Here is an 18,777-nt window from a genome sequence, read left to right as displayed (position 1 = left end):
GAAAAAGAATAATAAGGGATGGGCTTGGTCCCTAAAGGTAATTAAAACCTTTATTATCTGCTGTTAGCATGCAAATAGGTGGAGCAATTAGAGGAAGAAAATAAAGAGGCCAAAAACAGGCCCTTGTGTATGTAGGAATATAATAGATGATAGGGTGGCATGTTGAATCGGATAATAATAGTAGCTCAGTGGTGGTGGGCCAGTTGGGTATTTATGTGGGGAAAAGTTGGAATCATACTACATTCCATATGTAAAAATAAATTCCAGATGATATGAAAGACCTTATTACTTTATTTTTTAATAAAACCTGTAAAATAACTAGGAGAAAAGACGATTTTTATAATCACAGGGTGGGGAGGGAATTCCCAAACAAGCTACAAAACCCAAAAACCATAAAGGAAAGGAGTTACACATTTTATTATGTCAAAACAAAATGTCTCTGGTAAAATATACCATAAACAAAGTTAAAAGACAAGCAACAGGTATGTTTTGCAACCTTTATAATAGACAACGGATTAAAATCTAGACTACTTACGTCTTTCAAATCCATAAAAGAAAGACAAACCTAATAGAAAAATAGACAAAGGATTCAGGCAGGCATTTCACACAAAAGAAGTGCAAGTAGTCAGTATTCAAATGGAAAAAAATCTTCAGCCTCAGTCAAGAATAAAGAAATGCACTTCTAAACAGCTTTCTAGTTTTCAACCATCAGTTTGGCAAAATGGAAAGGATTGATGATAACCCAGTGTTGCTGGTTGTTTAGGAAAACAAACACCTTTCTTTTAGGGCTGGATTTCTTTGGTGGGTCTGAAGTTTTCTTTGGGCTGCCCTCAAGTCAGCTCTCCATTTAGAGGGCTCTGTCCGACAGGAGTACACGTGCACAGCCAGGCTGTCGATTTCGTGTCTGTGAGCCAGGAGGTCAGGAGGTAAACCTCAGGAGGCCCCTTTCACACCTGCCTCAGTCAGGATCAAGGCTTTAGAGAGGTTGTTAATAAACCTCGTGGGACTTCCTGCTTCCATTGAGACCAGCTGAACTGAGGATCCCATCCTGAATGCAACATAAACTTTTTTTTTTCTTTGAAATAAATGCAAACTTACAGAAGAATTGTAAAAAATAAAAATAGTACAAAGACACATATACCCTTTGCCCAGATTCACCTTTGCTGGTATTTTTACCATGTTTGCTTATCATATTTGCAGTTTCTCTGTCTCATCTTCATAAATACACATACATACACAAAAAACTTTTTTTTTCTGAACCCTATGAGGATAAGTTACATACATCATGGCTGTTGACCCTTAAATACTTCAATATGTATTTTTTAAAAATAGGGATATTTTCTTGCTTTTAACCACAGTACAGTTATGAACATCAGCAAATTTAACATTGATACAATACTGCCATATGCACATTTTGTCAGTGGACCAAAAATGTTCTTTATAGCACCTCACTCCAAGTACAGGGTCCAGTCTTGAGTTGGATGTTGTGTTTAGTTGCTGTGTTTCTTAAACCTCCTTTAAATCTGGAACATTTTCACAGCCTCGTTTGTTTTTCATGACATTACCGTTTTTTCCTTCTTTTTTAATAGAACTTTTATTCTGATGTTTCCTTGAAATGAGATCAGGTTATACATTCCAGGCTGGAATGCTGCCTAGGTGAATGTGTCCTGGGTATCACATCCAGAGGCCCACAGTGGCCACCTGTCCCTCATTGGTGATGTTAATTTGATCACACTCAGTCAAGATGCTTTCTACCTTCTCCTCTGTACAATTCCTATATTTTTCCTTCCTTGCAACTAATAAGGAGTCAGTTGGGAGACACTTTGAGACCATGCAGTTATCCTCATCAGAATTTCCCCCTGGATTTCATATCTATTGATTTTTCTTACCTGATCCAGTCTTTACCATGATTAACACATCATTTTTATCCAAAGTTTATAGTTTACAGTAGGGTTCACTCTTGAGGTTGTATATTCTATCATATAATATTTTTGAAATATTTTGCAAAAGGAACTTTCTAAAAGCCAAAAAGAACATTTTGTTGCCTTAATCGATGAGAATAACTCCCTACAGCCTCATGAAAAAATGAGTACTCTTGGCTTCAGAGTCCTGAATAAAAAGATATCAATTATTCAGCTAAACTGAAAACTGAAGGAATGATTTGAAAATCTTTATTCCCAAAGCCATTAAGTGAAAAGACTTAATTCTTTTGCTAGTTAATTTTGTGTGGGGTATGTGTGTGGCTTGGGGTATGCTGGGCAGATAATAGATCTCTTAGCTAGAAGTGATAGGACAGAGGCTGAGTGGAGAAACGTCTTCTGCTCTCACAGGTCCTCAGAAATGTAGGTTACTCGTTGGAACTAAAATTGTTCAGACTGGCCACTTTGGGAATCATTTACTAGTTTTTTCTTTTCTTTCTTTTTTTTTTTAAACATCTTTATTAGAGTATAATTGCTTTACAGTGGTGTGTAAGTTTCTGCTGTACAACAAAGTGAATCAGCTATACATATATCCCCATATCGCCTCCCTCTTGTGCTTCCGTCCCTCCCACCCTCCCTATAGTTTTTTCATTAGAAGTATTTAATTGGGCACCTTCTCCAGGCCAGCTGGACTTTGCCCCGTGCAGTTCCAAGCAGAGAACTGGAGTCCCCGTGGCTGCTGGCCGGGAGCTCTGCCTGGAGGGAGTGTCATTTCCCACCATGTATCACTCCTGCCTGTTTCCTGGGAAAACCCTTAAAGAGAGGGCCTGGGGGTGATGGCAGTCTCATGCTGAGAGGGACCCCAAGAGGAGATCTGGCAGCATCAAATAGGAACAGAAAACAGGCTGTGCCTCTTGGGCTGGCAGTAAGGAAGTGACTGCATTGGAGAGCTGACCTGGGTCTATGAGGGAGCCTGGGGGGTTTGGGAGATGAAACCTGGCAGTAGATGCTGAGGCCCCCTGGACAGTGAAGCTGAACAGAACAGAATCCAAGAGCTTTGTGTTCAGGAAAAGAGGGAGCCCAGCTAAGGCACTTACATTGTGACCGTTTTTTGGTAGGCAGCTGCCATGAGGAGAGGGGTGGAGGCAGCTCTCAGCAAGCTGAGGGGGTGGAGGGAGGCTGTGACCAGAGGAGGTGGGACCCTGGCGAGGAAGGGGGGGGCGTGCAGTGAGGGCCTGAGCTGGGGGGACACAGGGTGGAAAGGGGGCTTATTTGGTCATAGCAGGCAGGAGCGTGAGGGAGGAGGGGAAGAGCCCCTGCTGGCTTGTGTTCTGAGACTGGTTGGCTCAGACATCTGAGAGGCCAACGGGGACTCCAGTGCCTGGAACAGAAATGCTGGCTATATGCTATTGCTGTGTTTTAGCTGGGAAGCAGGGTTGTCTTGGAAGAATGAAGGTTGCTTGACCCTGGGAAAAGTGAGTCAGAAGGTACAGGTCTGGTGAGGTGCACTGGAGGCCAATGCTAGACTTTTATCATCATAAAGGCTGCAGAGAAGTTTGGACCATAGACTAAAATGACAGGCTGTACAATTCTAAGTTATTTCTCATGTCTGTTGTTTTTGCTAATGTCTGTCATTTTCCCCAAAGTAACTGTCAGTGAAACTCTTAAGTGAACCAAGGCGTTGTGTCCTTATCTTGGGGACAACAGGAGGGAGGCTGCTGGTGTGATGTGGTCCCACCCTGTAGCTGGCTGCAGGAAACCCCCTGGAGGGGCAGTAGGTGGGGTGACTGCCCACCCAAAGGAAATGCAGCCTGGCTCTCCTGAGGCAGGAGCTAGAAAGGGGGCACAGAAGAGCAGCAGGGCTGTGTGGAGCTTGCTCACAGGGTCCCGCGGTGGCACTGAGGGGCCGTCACAGGGGATGAGGCCTGACTTGGAGGTGATGATGCCATTAGGGACCTTTGGGAAATAAAAATAGTTTTCTCCTGAAGTATAGTACAGAAATATGCACTATTCCAGATGAATATGTTCTAAATAGTTGTATCTCATTCAATGCTGTAAATGTGTCCCTAGAAAATTATGTAATGATATCTTAAAATGCATGCAGGAGCTTGCTATTGACACTAATCCAAGGAAGCTTTGCTAACATGCGTACAGCCCTATCATTTAGCCCCTGTGAGTCTTAAGAGTTTAATAACTGGGGGCTTCCATGAGGCAGAGAACACCTGTACAGTTTTATTGTTCCACTGATATGCCTGTGTATGCATCGAGTGACTGTGTTTGTCAGAATTCTCTCATTGGCATGCATGGATACTGTGGTGGTTTGAAACAGGAAATCGTATGTTGGACCAGCATGCCTAGTCTCAGCGGATGGGTTTTTTCCATCCAGGGTCTTCCCAAGTACTTTGAGTTGAGGGAAAGTGCGGTGTGGTGTTTTTTTCATTACTTGGATGGCCATTATTATTTAGGTAAAGAGAAGCTCGATTCTAGACCAGTTGTGGGTGTGGTGACGGCTCTGGGCCTGCCGAGTCGCATGGGGTCTTATGTTGCCAGAGGGTTGCTTGTCTTAAAGGGGCCCTCGCTGTCTGCGCACAGGTCAGGACCTTTTGAAGTACGAGCAGATCTGGAGGAGTCCATGGAGTTTGTGGATCCCGGAGTTGCTGGAGAATCAGATGAGAGTGGAGACGAGCACGTAAGTGACGAGGAAACCGACCTGGGCACCGACTGGGAGAACCTGCCCAGCCCCCGGTTCTGTGACATTCCTTCCCAGCCCGTGGAAGTGTCTGAGAGCCAGAGCACCCAGGCGTCCCCGCCCATCGCGAGCAGCAGTGCTGGTGGTATGATCTCCTCGGCCGCGGCCTCCGTCACCTCCTGGTTTAAAGCTTACACTGGACACCGCTAACGAGCAGGGACCGAGCCGCACCAGATCGGCCTGCGGAAAGCTCTTCCTCCGCGCCCTGGTAAACGTTACGTGTTTAGCTAAGACAGTGCCTGGAACAGAAAGAGGTTAAGCTGTTGGGTTTTTTTAAAACAGGGCGACGAGCATTTCTCTTTGTCGATTGGGCCATGGTGGTGACTGACATGCTTATGATAATTAACAGAACAGAGCGGTCACAGGCCCTTCTCCCAGACCAGCGCCGGTGGAGGAAGGCCCTGTGTGCATGGCCAGTTCTTTTGAGGCAGAAACACACAGAACCCCTTCCAGCCACAGGCCGTTGGTCCCACAGACGCGGCTGCCATGGCAGTCCCTGTGATGCTAAGACTGTTCCTAAACACTCTGCTTCAGAGATTGAATCACAAGGAAGTGATTCCTGATGGATTTGAAAGATAAAAATTGTTTACTATGAGTTTGTTTTTATGCCATTATTTTTTGTACAGAGAACAAGCAGGCAGTTTGAAACACTTGATTTCTTTATAATTTGGTCACGCTTGGTTTTTAGGTCAAGGATTTTTGTCTTGTTTTCAAAGGGTAGGGGTATTTTTTGGTGGGGGAGAGGTAGTTTAAAAAATGATTTCACTTGTGCCGCTCTCTTGTGGCCTGTCGGACATCCCTGTTTTCTTTCTCCCCACACAGCAAAGAAACTAAGGTCTTTTTTTCTGTAGGACCCACATCCATGAAGAGAAGAAATCCTGGCTGCAGTAATGTCCTAGAGATTTAAAAACTATTTCCTTGGATTTTGAGGGGAATTAAGTTCATTCGTACCTAGATTATTGAATTCCTACCATCCACACTATGTGCATTTTGAAATTGAACTTATTTTCTGTGAGTGAAAAATAAGTGATTAAGGTTGTTCCCTTATGGAAGCTAAATTCCTGCCTGGGCACAGGTTAAAAGCCACTGAAGTGGCCCATGGTCATTTTTCTGGTGTCTGGTTTCTTTCTAAGGGATTTAGTAAGTGGCAGGTTTTTCTACGGAAAACCACCCTGCTTGTTTGTTTCCTAGAGGTCTTTGTTGCTCTAAAGACACTACCTTTGCTCTGAAATGCAGAGCACATCATTACAGCTAATACCGCTCTTCTGTATCCTGGGAAAGCTCTGATAGAAAGAATTTTCCCTCACCAAAAGATCCTTTTCAGCTAATATGTCTTGTCATTCTCTTAGTGACAATCTTGTAAGAAAACTGTAGAGAGGCATTATGTACAAATATGTAAGTAGATTTTTATTTTTAATAACTGCTAAAAGAAATCTATGTAACAACTACAAAGTGAAATCCAATGAAAAATTCCTAACAGGCATTATTACCATATCTTGTTAGTGTGATTAGCATGATAGTACCTCATAAATCACTTGGAGGTTTGCCCTGCCCTATAGCTTCTTTTCTCCTTGTAATTATTATAGTTGATACTTTGCCTCCAAATCCGAGGTGCTATATATAGCTCTTGCTGTTGGTATATTTAGTGTTTGGGTAGCGTTTGGGGTAGAAGTGCAGAAGGGTGTTTATTCCTATCCAGGAGTCCCAAGTTTCCTGACTGTAAATTTTCCACTTAGGGAGGAAACAGGCTTTTCTCCTTGTGGGTTCTTATACAGCCAGTATCTGTTTTAAGTGCTGGGCTTCATGATTGCTGGGTTGCATTGTCCCATCCAGGTCTGTAGTGTAGTTCATAGAGAGACTTTAACAGATACCAAATGAACTTAAAATCCCATAAGAGTTGTCTAGGCACTCAAACCCTCAGAAAGAAGAGCTTAGTCTTAAGAGTTGGAACACTGGGATTCAGCACTTGGGGGCAGGGAATGACTTTAGCTGAAAGATGCACAACAGTCATGGTTTGTCTCATGTATTTCTTTTATGAAACCATAAGATCGCAAACCAGAGTAATTCAACAAAACTTACAAGGATATGGGAAATGTAGGGATTGATAGGCTATGTTTTGTTGTTAATATCAACTGGAGGCACTTTACTTAGGGTTAAATGATCAAACCTTTAGTGGTTTTGAACACCAACATACTGGCTTACACTGCTGAGATATTTTGGTTTTCATTATTTTGCACTGGATCCACCCTGTAAATATTCTTAAATATACATTTCAACCACTGTTTTTTCTACTCTCTTTGCTGCTCATTAAAATCTTTCATGTAGGTGCCAGAACCATATGTAAACAGCTTTTTAAAAAATTGAAGCTGGTATTTTTTTTTTTAAACAACAAGCCATAGAACTTGGTCATGTTTTCCATCATAAGATGATTTGTTGAAACAAGGTAATACTAAAAAAACTCACAGGCACCAAATAGGCTGCTTAAAATGGTCTGTTAAAGACTTTTTTTGTAATGGAGTATAACTAAGAAAAGTTTTGCACATCTGTAAGTTAAGGGGAAAAACAGTGTCAACATTGGGGAGTGGACAGGATTCATTTAAGGAGTCGTGTATTGATAATTTGGGGAAGAACATTTGGTGGCATGCTGTTAAAGAATCTCCTTGGTGCGTCATGTTGCAGGGATTCCCCACTGCTCTGCGACTTCCAAACCAGTTTGAGTCATACAGATGTTTTCTAAACTATTATTGTATTATTGCAATAAATCTTTTAACAGTACTTTGCAAATATGTATGTCTTTTTCAACCTCTGATTATTCATTTCCACTGAATATATTGAGGGTAGCAAGAATGAGATCTAACTCTGGAGTATTTTATACAAATTATAGGATAATTTTTTTTTTTTTAAGAATTTTTTGCCAGGTAATGGAAAATGCCTGTTAATACTTTTTTAAAATTATAGTGGTATTAACAATAATGGTCCATCTTTAGTAAGCTCGAAAATCGGTCACTTAACCAGTCATATCTTTCTCTAAGCATTTTTCTCCCATAGCCATCATTTGATGCAAGTCTCTGGCAGTGACTTCTGGTGTATTGCAACAGCCACTTACGGAGGGAAGGAGGGAGAGAGGGAGAGATGGGGCCTTCTAGGTTGCCCATATGGAATTTGCCTAGGCTTTCTTCAGGATGAGGTAAAGGGCAATGTTAGAGGGGATCTTTCAAGCTGAGAGAACAGAGTATTTTTGGAGAATCCCTCCCCTCTGTGTTTTGTTTTGTTTTAATAACTGTGTAGTCTCTCCCAGATGGATAATCTGTACCTTTCAGGTTAGATTATTATGGAGAGGGGTCACCTGCAAGGTGGATGGGGGATACCAAGAGTGATTACTGTGGAACAGCAAGACCAACTCAGAGAAGTACCAAGGAATTGTTGCCATGGTTATCCTACTCCTTTACCTGCAGGAGGCAGCCAGCCAGCAGCAGCAGAACAGGCAAGGAAATGAAAGGGTTCCTGAATAGGGCATGTGCTTCAGTGTTAGTCCTTCGACCTCCCTGGGCAACAGTTAAAAACACGCTCTCATCTATGTGTGTACCCATAGATTCCCAGCCCTCAAAAGTTACATCATGATCAATGCAGGAATCAGGTTGAAGCAGATGGAAAGAACTAAGGATAACTTTGTCCTTAGTGGTTGGGAGGTCATTTGAAAACTGCTTCAACAAAATGTACCAGGAAATTTGAAACTGGCTTTTGGGCAAGTTATCTGAATCCCAGCTATGAAACACTCAGTGAGAGAAAGCCACCACTAGCACCCCATTCCAAGGATCTGGTGAGAAAATACCCTGGAAAAAGGGTTCACCATCTGCTTAGAGTTTTACATAGGTGAAGTGGATTTCTTTCTTTTTTTTTTTTTTTTTTAAGATTTATTTATTATTTTGGGCTGCGTGGGGTCTCCATTGCCGTATGCAGGATCTTTCGTTGTGTTGCGCGGGCTTCTCTCTAGTTGTGGCGTACAGGGGTTTTTTTTTATCTCTTCTCTAGTTGTGGCGCACAGGCTCCAGGGCACGTGGGCTCTGTAGTTGGCGGCACGCGGGCTCCAGTTGAGGTGCGAGAGCTCAGTTGTGGCGCGCGGCTTAGTTGCACCGCGGCATGTGGGATCTTAGTTCCCCGACCAGGGATCAAATGCGCATCCCCTGCGTTGTAAGGTGGATTCTTTACCACTGGACCACCAGGGAAGTCCCTTCTTAAAAAAAAACAACAAAAAACCAGAAACCACCAGTGGGACACTCTTTTCTAGAAGAAAAGGGATGGTAAAACAGCAAGAGCCACATCAGTGACTTTTTTGTTGTGCTTTTTCTGGGAAGGAGTGAGGTATAGTCCGGTGGGGAGAAAATCTGATGGAGAATTCAAATGGTCCCTTTAAAAAAGTGAGAAATAGGCAGGAGGTGTCTGCCAGCACTAGGTAAGTGCTGAAAAGTGGGCTGGAGTCAGTGGAGTGGAAGCAGCTCAGCATCATGAAGGCGTTAATAACCTCCAGGTGCATATCAGCTTGTTCATCATCTCCCCTTTTGGGCATGGTTTTCTGGCATTTACTGTATGACTTCAGAAGACACCTGGATTTTGAGGAAAGGGCTCTCCTACCCTCAGCAACTTATTTCCCTAAATTTAAAACATTATCAGGAAGACATTTCTACAGCATAAGCAAGTAGGTGGCGCTAGATTTCGGTAAGAAAGTGGCAAGTGGTTTGGAAGTAGTAGATGGCAGGGACGTACCTCCCAATCCAAAGTTGATTAATGAATGATAGAAACGGGGCATATCTTCTGTGTCAGCAGCGTAATAGTTGCCTTTAAAGTAGTAAGGACCACGTGTAGCACGCACCCACAGGGTGGTGCCCCTATTTTCTGGCTCAGGGGCATTGGTACTGGCTTAAGTTGGGAGTTCTACTGCATTGATGGCCTTTGAGAAAAAGCCTGCTAAGAGCTGGAGATCTCCCGCAGAGGTCTCTGGTGTACTCCGCCCAAGATCTTTAGCACCTAGTTTCTCTGGAGTTGCTACTGCTCCCAGTGTGATCCTAGGACCTGCAGCATCACCCGGTAGCTTGTGAGAAATGAAGGATCTTGGGTGCCATCTGAATCAGAATCATTTCGATAATACGTATGTACATTAACATTTTAAAAGCACTGACCGGGACTTCCGCGGTGGTCCAGGGGTTAAGAATCCGACTTCCAGTGCAGGGGATGTGGGTTCAATCCCTGGTCGGGGAACTAAGATCCCACATGCCGCGGGGCAACTAAGCCTGCGCTCCACAACTACTGAGCCCACGTGCCGCAACTACAGAGCCCATGTGGGCTGCAACTAAGACCCAACACAGCCAAAATATAATAAATAAATATTTTAAATAAATAAATAAATGCCATTTCTCTGGAGAGCTCTCTGGAGAACCTCTGCTTGCCATGTTTAAAAAAAAAAAGCATTGACCTATAGCAGTGCTGTCCAATGTAATTTTTTTTTTTTTTTTTTTTTTTTTTTTTTTGTGGTACGAGCACAGGCTCCGGACGCGCAGGCTCAGTGGCCATGGCTCACGGGCCCAGCCCCTCCGCGGCATGTGGGATCTTCCCGGACCAGGGCACGAACCCGTGTCCCCTGCACTGGCAGGCGGATTCTCAACCACTGCGCCACCAGGGAAGCCCCTAATGTAATATTTAATGTAGCCCATACATCTGATTTTAAACTTTCTGGTAGTTTCATTAAAAAGGTAAAAAGAAATAGGTAAAATGTATTTTTATAATAGAATTTAACTCAAGATATACAGAAGCATTATTTCATCTAATAAGCATGAAAAATATTACAAGGGCAGAGGGGCTGCAGGAGGGTTCATTTGTATTCTTGCCCTGGGCCACAAAAATAGGGGAAGGCTTGCCCCTGTATCTACACACTTGTAATAAACCCTCCTTGACTTCACTCTTTTAGGGTGTGTCAGCAGTTTCCTGTTGAGAAGGTACACAATAAAGGGCCTCTGCAGAGCACACACTGGAAGCTTGAAAGCGAGACTCCTGGCCTTGGAAAAGGATAAGATCATGCAAGAGGTCCCAGCTTAGATGCCAGGGCAGCCAAAGCACCATCTCTGCTTAGAAGAAGAATCAATCAGGGCTGGGGTGGAAGGAGGTTTGTGGCAGGCTACGCACCCTGCAGCAGAATCATGCTTGGCTGCCCATACAGGAGGCTTGGTGAGGTAGAGCAGAGAAGGCCAACAGCTCAGTTCCAGACTATGGAAGCTGGGCGTGCCCAGGCTTGGCTCTATCCCTATCCTCCCACTGGACTGCAAACACTCAGTTATACAAACGGGCCATTTCCCCTTCTAATGGACAGGGGACCAACACGATTAAATACAACTTTGCTCTACATTTTACTGATTGGCAACTAATGGATTTTGAATCTGTATCAACCTCTTCATACTACTTAATAGACATCTGAAAATACCAGTTGGTAAAGCAGCTATTTGATTTTCTGGTGGGGGGCAGAAGGTGGACATAAAGGAGGGAAATAATTTAAATGGCACAAGTGATTCTGCCCCAATTAACTAGATGATGCGATCTGCTATTCCCCGAGTCTTGGTGTCTGTACACTGCTCATCATTCAGCAAGAACAAGTCCTCTTACAGGACGTATGCATTTCCCACCACTGTACCTGGTGTATATCATTCTCTGCTGGGTGGGTGATGGACACACAGGACTTGCAAGAGTAATTTCAGCTTTGTGCCATTTTCCCCCTAAATGCTAACTTTAGAACCTAATCCCTGCTGGGTTTGATCATTCCAAAGAGAAAAGCAAAACATTTAAGTAGAGCTTTCTAATTTTAAACTTTTATAGCCCCAAAAGAATCTTAATCCAAAAAGAATTTGAAACAACGTATCCCAAAATTAATTTGTTCTGAGGCCTGTTCTGTGCAAACTGAAGAGGGGATGGGGGCCTTTGAGAGGGGAAGGTTTCATTTTGCTTTTTAAACAGAGGAACACCACGTCTCACCCGAGTTGTGGTGTAAGAGATGGCAATCTCTCTGCTCCCTCTCCCCAGCTATCAACTTCAGTGGTCCTGCTCCTCTAAAAAACACCCAGGTCAAACAAACCACCTAGAATAGGGTTGCTGCCTAACTGTGGGTTTTGCTTAAACCAGTTAGGTGTAAATACACTGGAAATCCCCAGAGGGTTCATAACCACAGTGATGTTTGCTTTTCCCGTGAGGTTATGCAAACACCAGCTATGGCCACACACTTAGGTGCATGTCAATAGAAGGTACTGCACATTTCCCACAAAGATACTTTCACCGGTCTTGGAGATTGCACCCCTAGCTTGTTTGAACCCAAAGGAAAACCCAGGATAGAAACTGTCAGATTCCCTGAGTGCCGGTCACTGTGCACAGCAGAGAACGCCTTTACGTGAATGCAGCGTGGTACCTGACAGTAAGAGCTAGATAACATCAGCTCCGGTTATTGCTGCAGTCTACAGTGTATGGCGGCGTTTTAGCGCAGACTGCTTTTATTCTGTTTTTGAGGTTGGCTGTGGGATGCAGGAGAGGAGGAGTAGCCAGTCTGCTGAGTAAAGAAGGAATAGAGGCTATTGAAGCCAAGGAAAAATGCCCGGAAAGACCCACATAATAAGAATAGTGTCTGAGGCCAGACCGTACAGGTTGGCAGGGAGGCTCTGACAAGTCCAAGTTAGAAGGGTGGTTGGACAGAGTCCAGGAAGGGGCTCCTAGGTCAAGCTTAACCATCAGTTCACAGCCTTCTGCAGTCAGAAAGCCCAAAGCAACTGCCGCCTGGGAAGCCACGACAAAGCCCAGATCATACCAAATGCACAACTGACAGTTACCCAGCAAAACTCCTAGGGCTGCTGTGGAAGTGACCCTAACCAAGAAAGCTCCCATGGGACCAGCTGTGGCCAGAGGAAAAGAGCCTCCCAGATCCCCTCAAACCCCCTTCAGGTTTCTCATACTAGAAGGAGTACAGTAGAGCCCAGAGCAATCAGAACCTGCCAGCACCCCTCACATCAAGATGACGACTGGCGAGGAATATAAGCAGGGTGTGTACTGGGTGTGAGGCACTGAGGGGTGACATTGACCAAGCTGCCCTGCATGAGCCCCAAGCGGAGGGGGCTCCATACACCAAAGGGGCGGTGGCGGTAGAGAGGTACCTAGAGGTACCTAGAGGCACCGTGCAGCCAACCAAGGTGAACAGGACGGGGCAGGGGCCGCAAAGGACACGCCCCCTGCGCACAGGCTGTTTGTTAGGGCAGGGAACGTGGCCAGTTGTGAATGAGCCTTTCACATGGCCATTTTAATTCCAGAGTCGTTTTGACAAGGCCCGAAGAAAAAGTTCTAATCTTGGCACTTTTTCCCTTTACAGTCCATCCCTGCCTTGTATCTGGTCTCATTCACTGAGCAGGGAACAAAGCCGAACTGCCCCAGGGATGGGGGGCAGGGAGCTGCTGACTCTTCCACTTTTTCTCTGGTTCTGCATTTTCTTTCAAATGGTAAAGTGAGGGGTGGGAGAGAATCTAGGCCAGGTGTGTCAGACCCTCTGAGCAAAAGCTGAAGGGGTAAGAATCCTTTATTTGGGTCTCCACGGGGGTGGAGTTGAGCTGAGCCTAGGGTCTTCGAGCCCACATTCTTCCTTTCTTGTGAGTCTGGGATTCTATAGCCACGCAGGAAGGCAGGTAGCACTGCACTGTTGCAGAAGTAAAACGTGAGCTGGTTTCCCCAGCTTGGCACTAGGGGGCTCTGAAGCACAGCATCTTTCTCCTAAGGGGAACAGCTACACTTGCCTAGAAATGAAGACCAGGGTGCCCTTGGGCCCCACCTGCCAAAATCCTCTTGTCATTCACACAGACACCCCTGGGAAGTGGGTCTTGCATCATGGTTCAAAAGGGATCATCAGTGATTTCTGAAAACCCCAAGAACTGCATGCCAAGATGGGGTTAGGGCATCGTTCTTCCTGTCCTCTGCTCTTGGTCAGTTCAGGCCCTCGCAGACTCACAGCTTGTGTCCCACGTGAAAACCACATCTAGAACGGCTGACTTGAGAAAACCACCTGGGCACATGTAGAAGAACCAAGAGCCAATAACAATGAAAGCTGACATTCCACACACCAAGCTGTGCAAGTCCTGCATGTGCACATCACCTTTAATCCTAAATTAGGAGTCACAACAAACCTATTAGGAAGGTACACACAGAGACTGCCAGTTTAGAGCAAACCACAGCGGAGGACGACAAACACTGGAAACTTCAGCCCAGGGGATGGAAAGCATTCTCATGTACTTTGGCTGGGGTGAGTCATGAGGAAGGACACCAACACCCTGAAGGGGAAGTCAGCCTTCGCAGCCTCTCCTGGTCCTGTGTCACAGACAGGCTCCAGCGGCATGTCGCAGGTATCATCGCGATGTGCCTACAGGGCAGACTTGTTCAGCATCTAGACACTTCTCAGTTTCAGTCCCCCCTCTTCAGGCAGGAGCAGCTACTGCCTAAGGATAAGGTAAGAAAGAAGCTGCTCTGTGGCCACATACCACCTCAGCCACAGGTGAACCTGGCTCCCGGACTCCAGCCCTGCCCCACTCTGCTTGGCAGCCCTGGCCAAAGCCTACTCCACCTTTCCATCTTTCTCCTGTGGGACCAGCACAGCCTTCACTTATCAATTTCATGACAGTCCCACCCCTGGCACATTTACCATTGCTCCTCCACAGCCCAGAGCCGATGCAGCTCCAAGGCTTTTTTGGTGGGTACTCAATTTCAAGCCAACCTAGCTTCTAGGTCCTCCACAGCAGCTTTCTGGGGCCAGAACCTTACAGCCCTGCCAAGTGTTACATGACCATAGGTCTGAATATATTTTCAATGACTTCTAAACAATTAACTTATTATGCATAGATAATAATACCTCATCCAACAGGAAATACAGAGGGTGCTGGGCAGACAACAAATTCAAACTAAGTGTTAAAGGTTGCAAAAATGTAAGCTCATAATGTTAAGCAAAGATGGTCTCTTTCCAGTGGTAGAAAAGAATTCTCTCTCCCCTTCCAACAACTCAAATTTTTTTTTTTAATTCTTAGGATTCAGTTCACAATATCCCTCATCAATAGTACCTCAAAAGAGAAAACACATCTGCAAAACTCAGGTCCCATTTAAGATGCATGTTTTTATTGAAGTTAAAAAAAATTTGTAACCAGACAGGAAGAATAAAATAGACAAGAATGTTATAATCTGACTATATAATATTCTCTCATTCTTGGTGAATCACTAAAATATAACAAAGGATTGTTCTCTATGCTAATTTTTTAAGGTTGTCCAGTTAAACCATTATTTGGTATCCTTTCAACAAGTTAACCTCTTAACTATTTAGAGTTTCTTCTCAGAAACATTCATATATTACACAGAAAACATTCATAGTTTATTTGGGAAACATTCATATTTTATACAAATTTGAGACGAGACCAAAAAACCAAAAAAAATCCACACAGTTGTAGCTGCAACACTATCCTAGCTGCATTGTGGTGATTATGTTCAGTCAGCTGTCCGCTATTTACAACTGGATTTTAATAGTGTTATTTACAGAGGGGCCAAAAGCACTCATCTAAAGTAAAGGCGCTCAGGTTTAATGTGCACTTTCATAGCCCTATGAAAACACAACCATTATATACACTGTAAACACCACAGGGCATGAAATCCATCTCCAACCACAAACATCAATCTCACAGATCAAGCATACAAGGTCTAAGGTAAGGTGCCTAACTTTTCTTTGTAAGCATACTTTTCACCCAAGAGTACTGCTATTCTTTTCATAGGACACTATTCACTTATTTCAGATATGGTGCCAGTGCTCAAAACATGCCCAGAACCCCTTTTTGGGGATTGCCTGCATAGTCTGCGATGAACTCTGCTGAACATTCTTGACGGTGGCAAGTGTTCTTTGAACAATCCTTTGAAGAAGGATTTGATTTGGGAAAACAGGCATAGTTATTCACAGCCAAGTGGATCAAACTGTGGGATACAGCCCTGGATCAAACATGAGGCACCACTATAAAACGATGAGACCGATTTTCTTGTACAGCTCGTAAATTCAGAGATTTAAGATGCCTGAGCAATGGCGGTCCTGATGGAGTAGCAGAGATTCTCCTGGAACGAAGACTGAGAGGCAACACTCACTGGAACGGCATATCTAGGTGGTGTTTTGCAGTTTTAAACATCAGTCTGTTGCCTCGCACATAACTTTAGTACTCCTCTTCAGTTTCAGTCCCTTTTGCTTTCTTATGGATTGCCCGATTAAAGCTATGGCAAGCAGGGACCCAGTGATTGTCATGAAGCCCCAGCTTACAGCCAGGGAAGCCCTTCTGAGACCGGTGGCAGCACATCCAGTATCCCGGCCCATAGGGCAATGCCTGGCAATAGGGCTTGGGGTGCCATCGGCACAGGGACACATCCCCTTTCACATATTTTTTCTTGCACTGCTTGCACGGATCCTCTCTATAGCGTGGATCCCGAACCCAGCGAGAATCTGCTGGCCTGATATTGTAATATTCAATGATAAACTTGAAATAGCAGCAGGTACATTTAAGAGCCACTAAACTCTTAGTGGGAAGTAACCTGAAGATTTTCACCATAATGTGGTGGGGCAGAAAAGCCATGTACTGCTGAGGCTCCAAAAGCTGCTGGATTTTAAACCTGGTCTCCAGAAAGTCATGCGACACCTGCTTCTTCCAACTGGATGCCTCAAGCACTGGTAATGTACTTTCCACAGAAGCCAGCGGGACAAATGAATGAGCCGAGACACTTTTTTCCTCAGATGCACTGTCACCCTCAGCAGCATCTTCAAGCTGACTGGCCTCGGAAGACTCTTCTGTTGTGCTTTCATTCAGCTGGGAACAGCCCGACTGGTGCTGACCAGATGGCAAAAAAAACAACATCCCTGGAAGTGGGTCTTCGCAGGACTTTGAACTGGAAAGCTGGTCTTTCTCTACCTTGGACACAGTGATACTAATGCACAAAGATTCTTTTCTTCTCTGATCAGGATTTTGGCTAGCAAGAGGCACAAGCTCTTCACTCATACCATCAATAGCATCTGGGGGCAATTCAATGGCTTTGGGACAGGTGCGAGGAGGAAAAGGTGACCCAACAAGTTCCTCTGTCATTTCCACATCATGTCTATTGCTGTTTTTCACGGCAGTCTGCTGATCTGGCTCTAATTCTGCACTGTCCGTGTGCAAACTCACGCCTGCTGGCAATGAGGGACAGCCCCGAGGAGCGCCGTCCCAGGCCTGGTCCCCCTTAGGAGAACAATGGTCAGCTCTTAAGGGGCCACAGTCCACAGATACAGACCCCACAGTTTTCACCTGAGTGTCAGGTACCTCCAAGGCGCCTTTGTTTGTTTTGCTTTCCTCAGCCTGGGTGCCATTCACAAGCAACACGCGGCCCACATTGCGACGGAAGCTGTTATTCCTCGAGAGGCTTCCAGGCTCACGCTGGCTCTGCTGCTTCAGGCACTCGGACTCCAGCCTGGCTACCATGTCAAGGACACGGACTGGCTCACTCACTGGCTCACCAACCTCAGGATTTCTCCTTTCCATGGGTTCTTCACATGCTCCTGGGGCAGACAAGGGCTCGGGGGCTGGGGGCACACCTTTGGATTGCGCAGAAAACCGCACCACAGCAGGTGAGTTAGTGCAGTTTTTCGCACAACTGGCTAGCAGAGCACTGGCTCTTTGCTCGAGGAAGGCAACCATTTGTATGACCGACAAAGGCCTCCCGGCATAGACTCCGTCCCCATTGTCACTCACGTAATGCACAGAACAGTGCTCGATGCCACACGCAAAAGGCTCAGGTTGGTAGCATCTGCTGTTGACTTCCTTCATCCTTTCTAACTGTATCTTGGCTTTTTTAAGATCCCCTGATTTTTTCCTTCTTTTAGTAGCTCTCCCATCAATATCCCAGGAGCTTTTTATTTTCATAGATCCTATTCTATTACTACACTGGTGGGCTGCAAAGAATGCAATCTTTTCCTTGGTATTTCCCGGTTTCACAACAGCCCAGATATCAAGCGGCCCTTCCCCTTCTTCACCCTGGTGGATTGTTGCAGACGATGCATTCTTCTTGGTTTTAACATTCAAGCTGCTCTCTTCAGGACTCTTCCCACTCATACTGCACAGAACATTTGGAGAAAGGATTCCAAAACGCTTTCGAGATGATGCTTTACCAAGAGAGGCTGAAGGAAAGACACTTGGTTTCATACAGCTAGCTTTGCACTTTTCATCATTTATAGCCTGTTGGTGGCTCATAGGAGTTCTCAGAGTTTCCTTGCTGATTTCCAAAGGTCGCACTTTCTTCTGGAGTTTCCAGTATGGCTTTAGGTGCATAACAGAGGCTCTACAAGAAGGAAATACACATTTGATTAAGATACTGATTTCATTTTTAGAAAAGCTTTTTTTTTTTAAACTTACACTCAGATGGTTCTAGCAAGTAACAGAAACATTTTCTATCAGTTCACTAAATCTTTACCAACTCTCATTTCAGCTAGTTTTTAATGTACAAATCAAGAACAACAAAAGCAAAAATAACTACTCTCCGTGGTATACAGGCCAGAAGATAAATGGGTGAATTTCAGACTGACTAGACTACGTGAATTTCAGACTGACATTAGTTAACATTCTATACATAAAATTAGTGCTTTAAATGTAAAGAAATATGAACTTACTAAAAACACTCAAGGGTCAGTACAAGGCACAGTAAAGAAGAAACGAAAGTATAAAAGGAACCCATCCAGAATCTCTAGTATAGTAACACTATTTCTTTCTAAGTCATCACAACTAGCATTTTACTGATTGCAAAACAGTCTATCAAAATAGTTATATTGCTTTCTAAGCTATTCCCATACTGTTGAATATTTTAGATATCTGTATTTTCACTCGTCTGCTTATGTTGCTTTGCCCATCTATTAGTGTTGATTTTCTAAACAATCTACTTGTGTAAGCTCTTAACTGTTAAATTTTCTGCAAATTAAATACAAAGCCCACAGTCTTTATTGATTCACTAGTTCAGAAAAACAGTGCCTGTTTTGTTCCCTGGCTAGGGGTGGAGATG

The 18,777-nt window shown here is 44.5% G+C and overlaps 2 protein-coding genes across 11 annotated transcripts in view; one reads left to right on the top strand and one right to left on the bottom strand.

Annotated features, from left to right (window-relative positions):
• Positions 1-18,777, top strand: part of ATG14 (autophagy related 14) — a 72,971-nt gene that overhangs the window by 29,717 nt on the left and 24,477 nt on the right. For 2 of the 3 annotated variants that reach the window (XR_008618672.1, XR_008618671.1), the window contains exon 10: positions 4,512-4,876. Coding sequence is in view for 1 of the 3 variants with exons in the window: in XM_007113607.3 (XP_007113669.1) it covers positions 4,512-4,818 (307 nt within the window). In the remaining 2 variants the exon portion in view is untranslated. Of the gene's footprint in view, positions 1-4,511; positions 7,513-18,777 lie in introns of those variants that run through there. The other variant, XM_007113607.3, reaches the window with a different exon arrangement.
• The window catches only part of FBXO34 (F-box protein 34), a 90,666-nt gene continuing 86,713 nt past the window's right edge, over positions 14,825-18,777 (bottom strand). For all 8 annotated transcript variants that reach the window (XM_024116749.3, XM_028495916.2, XM_028495922.2 and 5 more), the window contains one exon: positions 14,825-18,063. In XM_024116749.3, coding sequence (XP_023972517.1) covers positions 15,915-18,053 — 2,139 coding nt within the window. In that variant the 5' untranslated portion in view covers positions 18,054-18,063 and the 3' untranslated portion in view covers positions 14,825-15,914. The remainder of the gene's footprint in view (positions 18,064-18,777) is intronic.

The sequence above is a fragment of the Physeter macrocephalus genome, chromosome 11 (assembly GCF_002837175.3).
Source record: "Physeter macrocephalus isolate SW-GA chromosome 11, ASM283717v5, whole genome shotgun sequence".
NCBI classification, from domain to species: domain Eukaryota; kingdom Metazoa; phylum Chordata; class Mammalia; order Artiodactyla; family Physeteridae; genus Physeter; species Physeter macrocephalus.
This window is presented reverse-complemented; position numbering and strand designations above follow the sequence as displayed.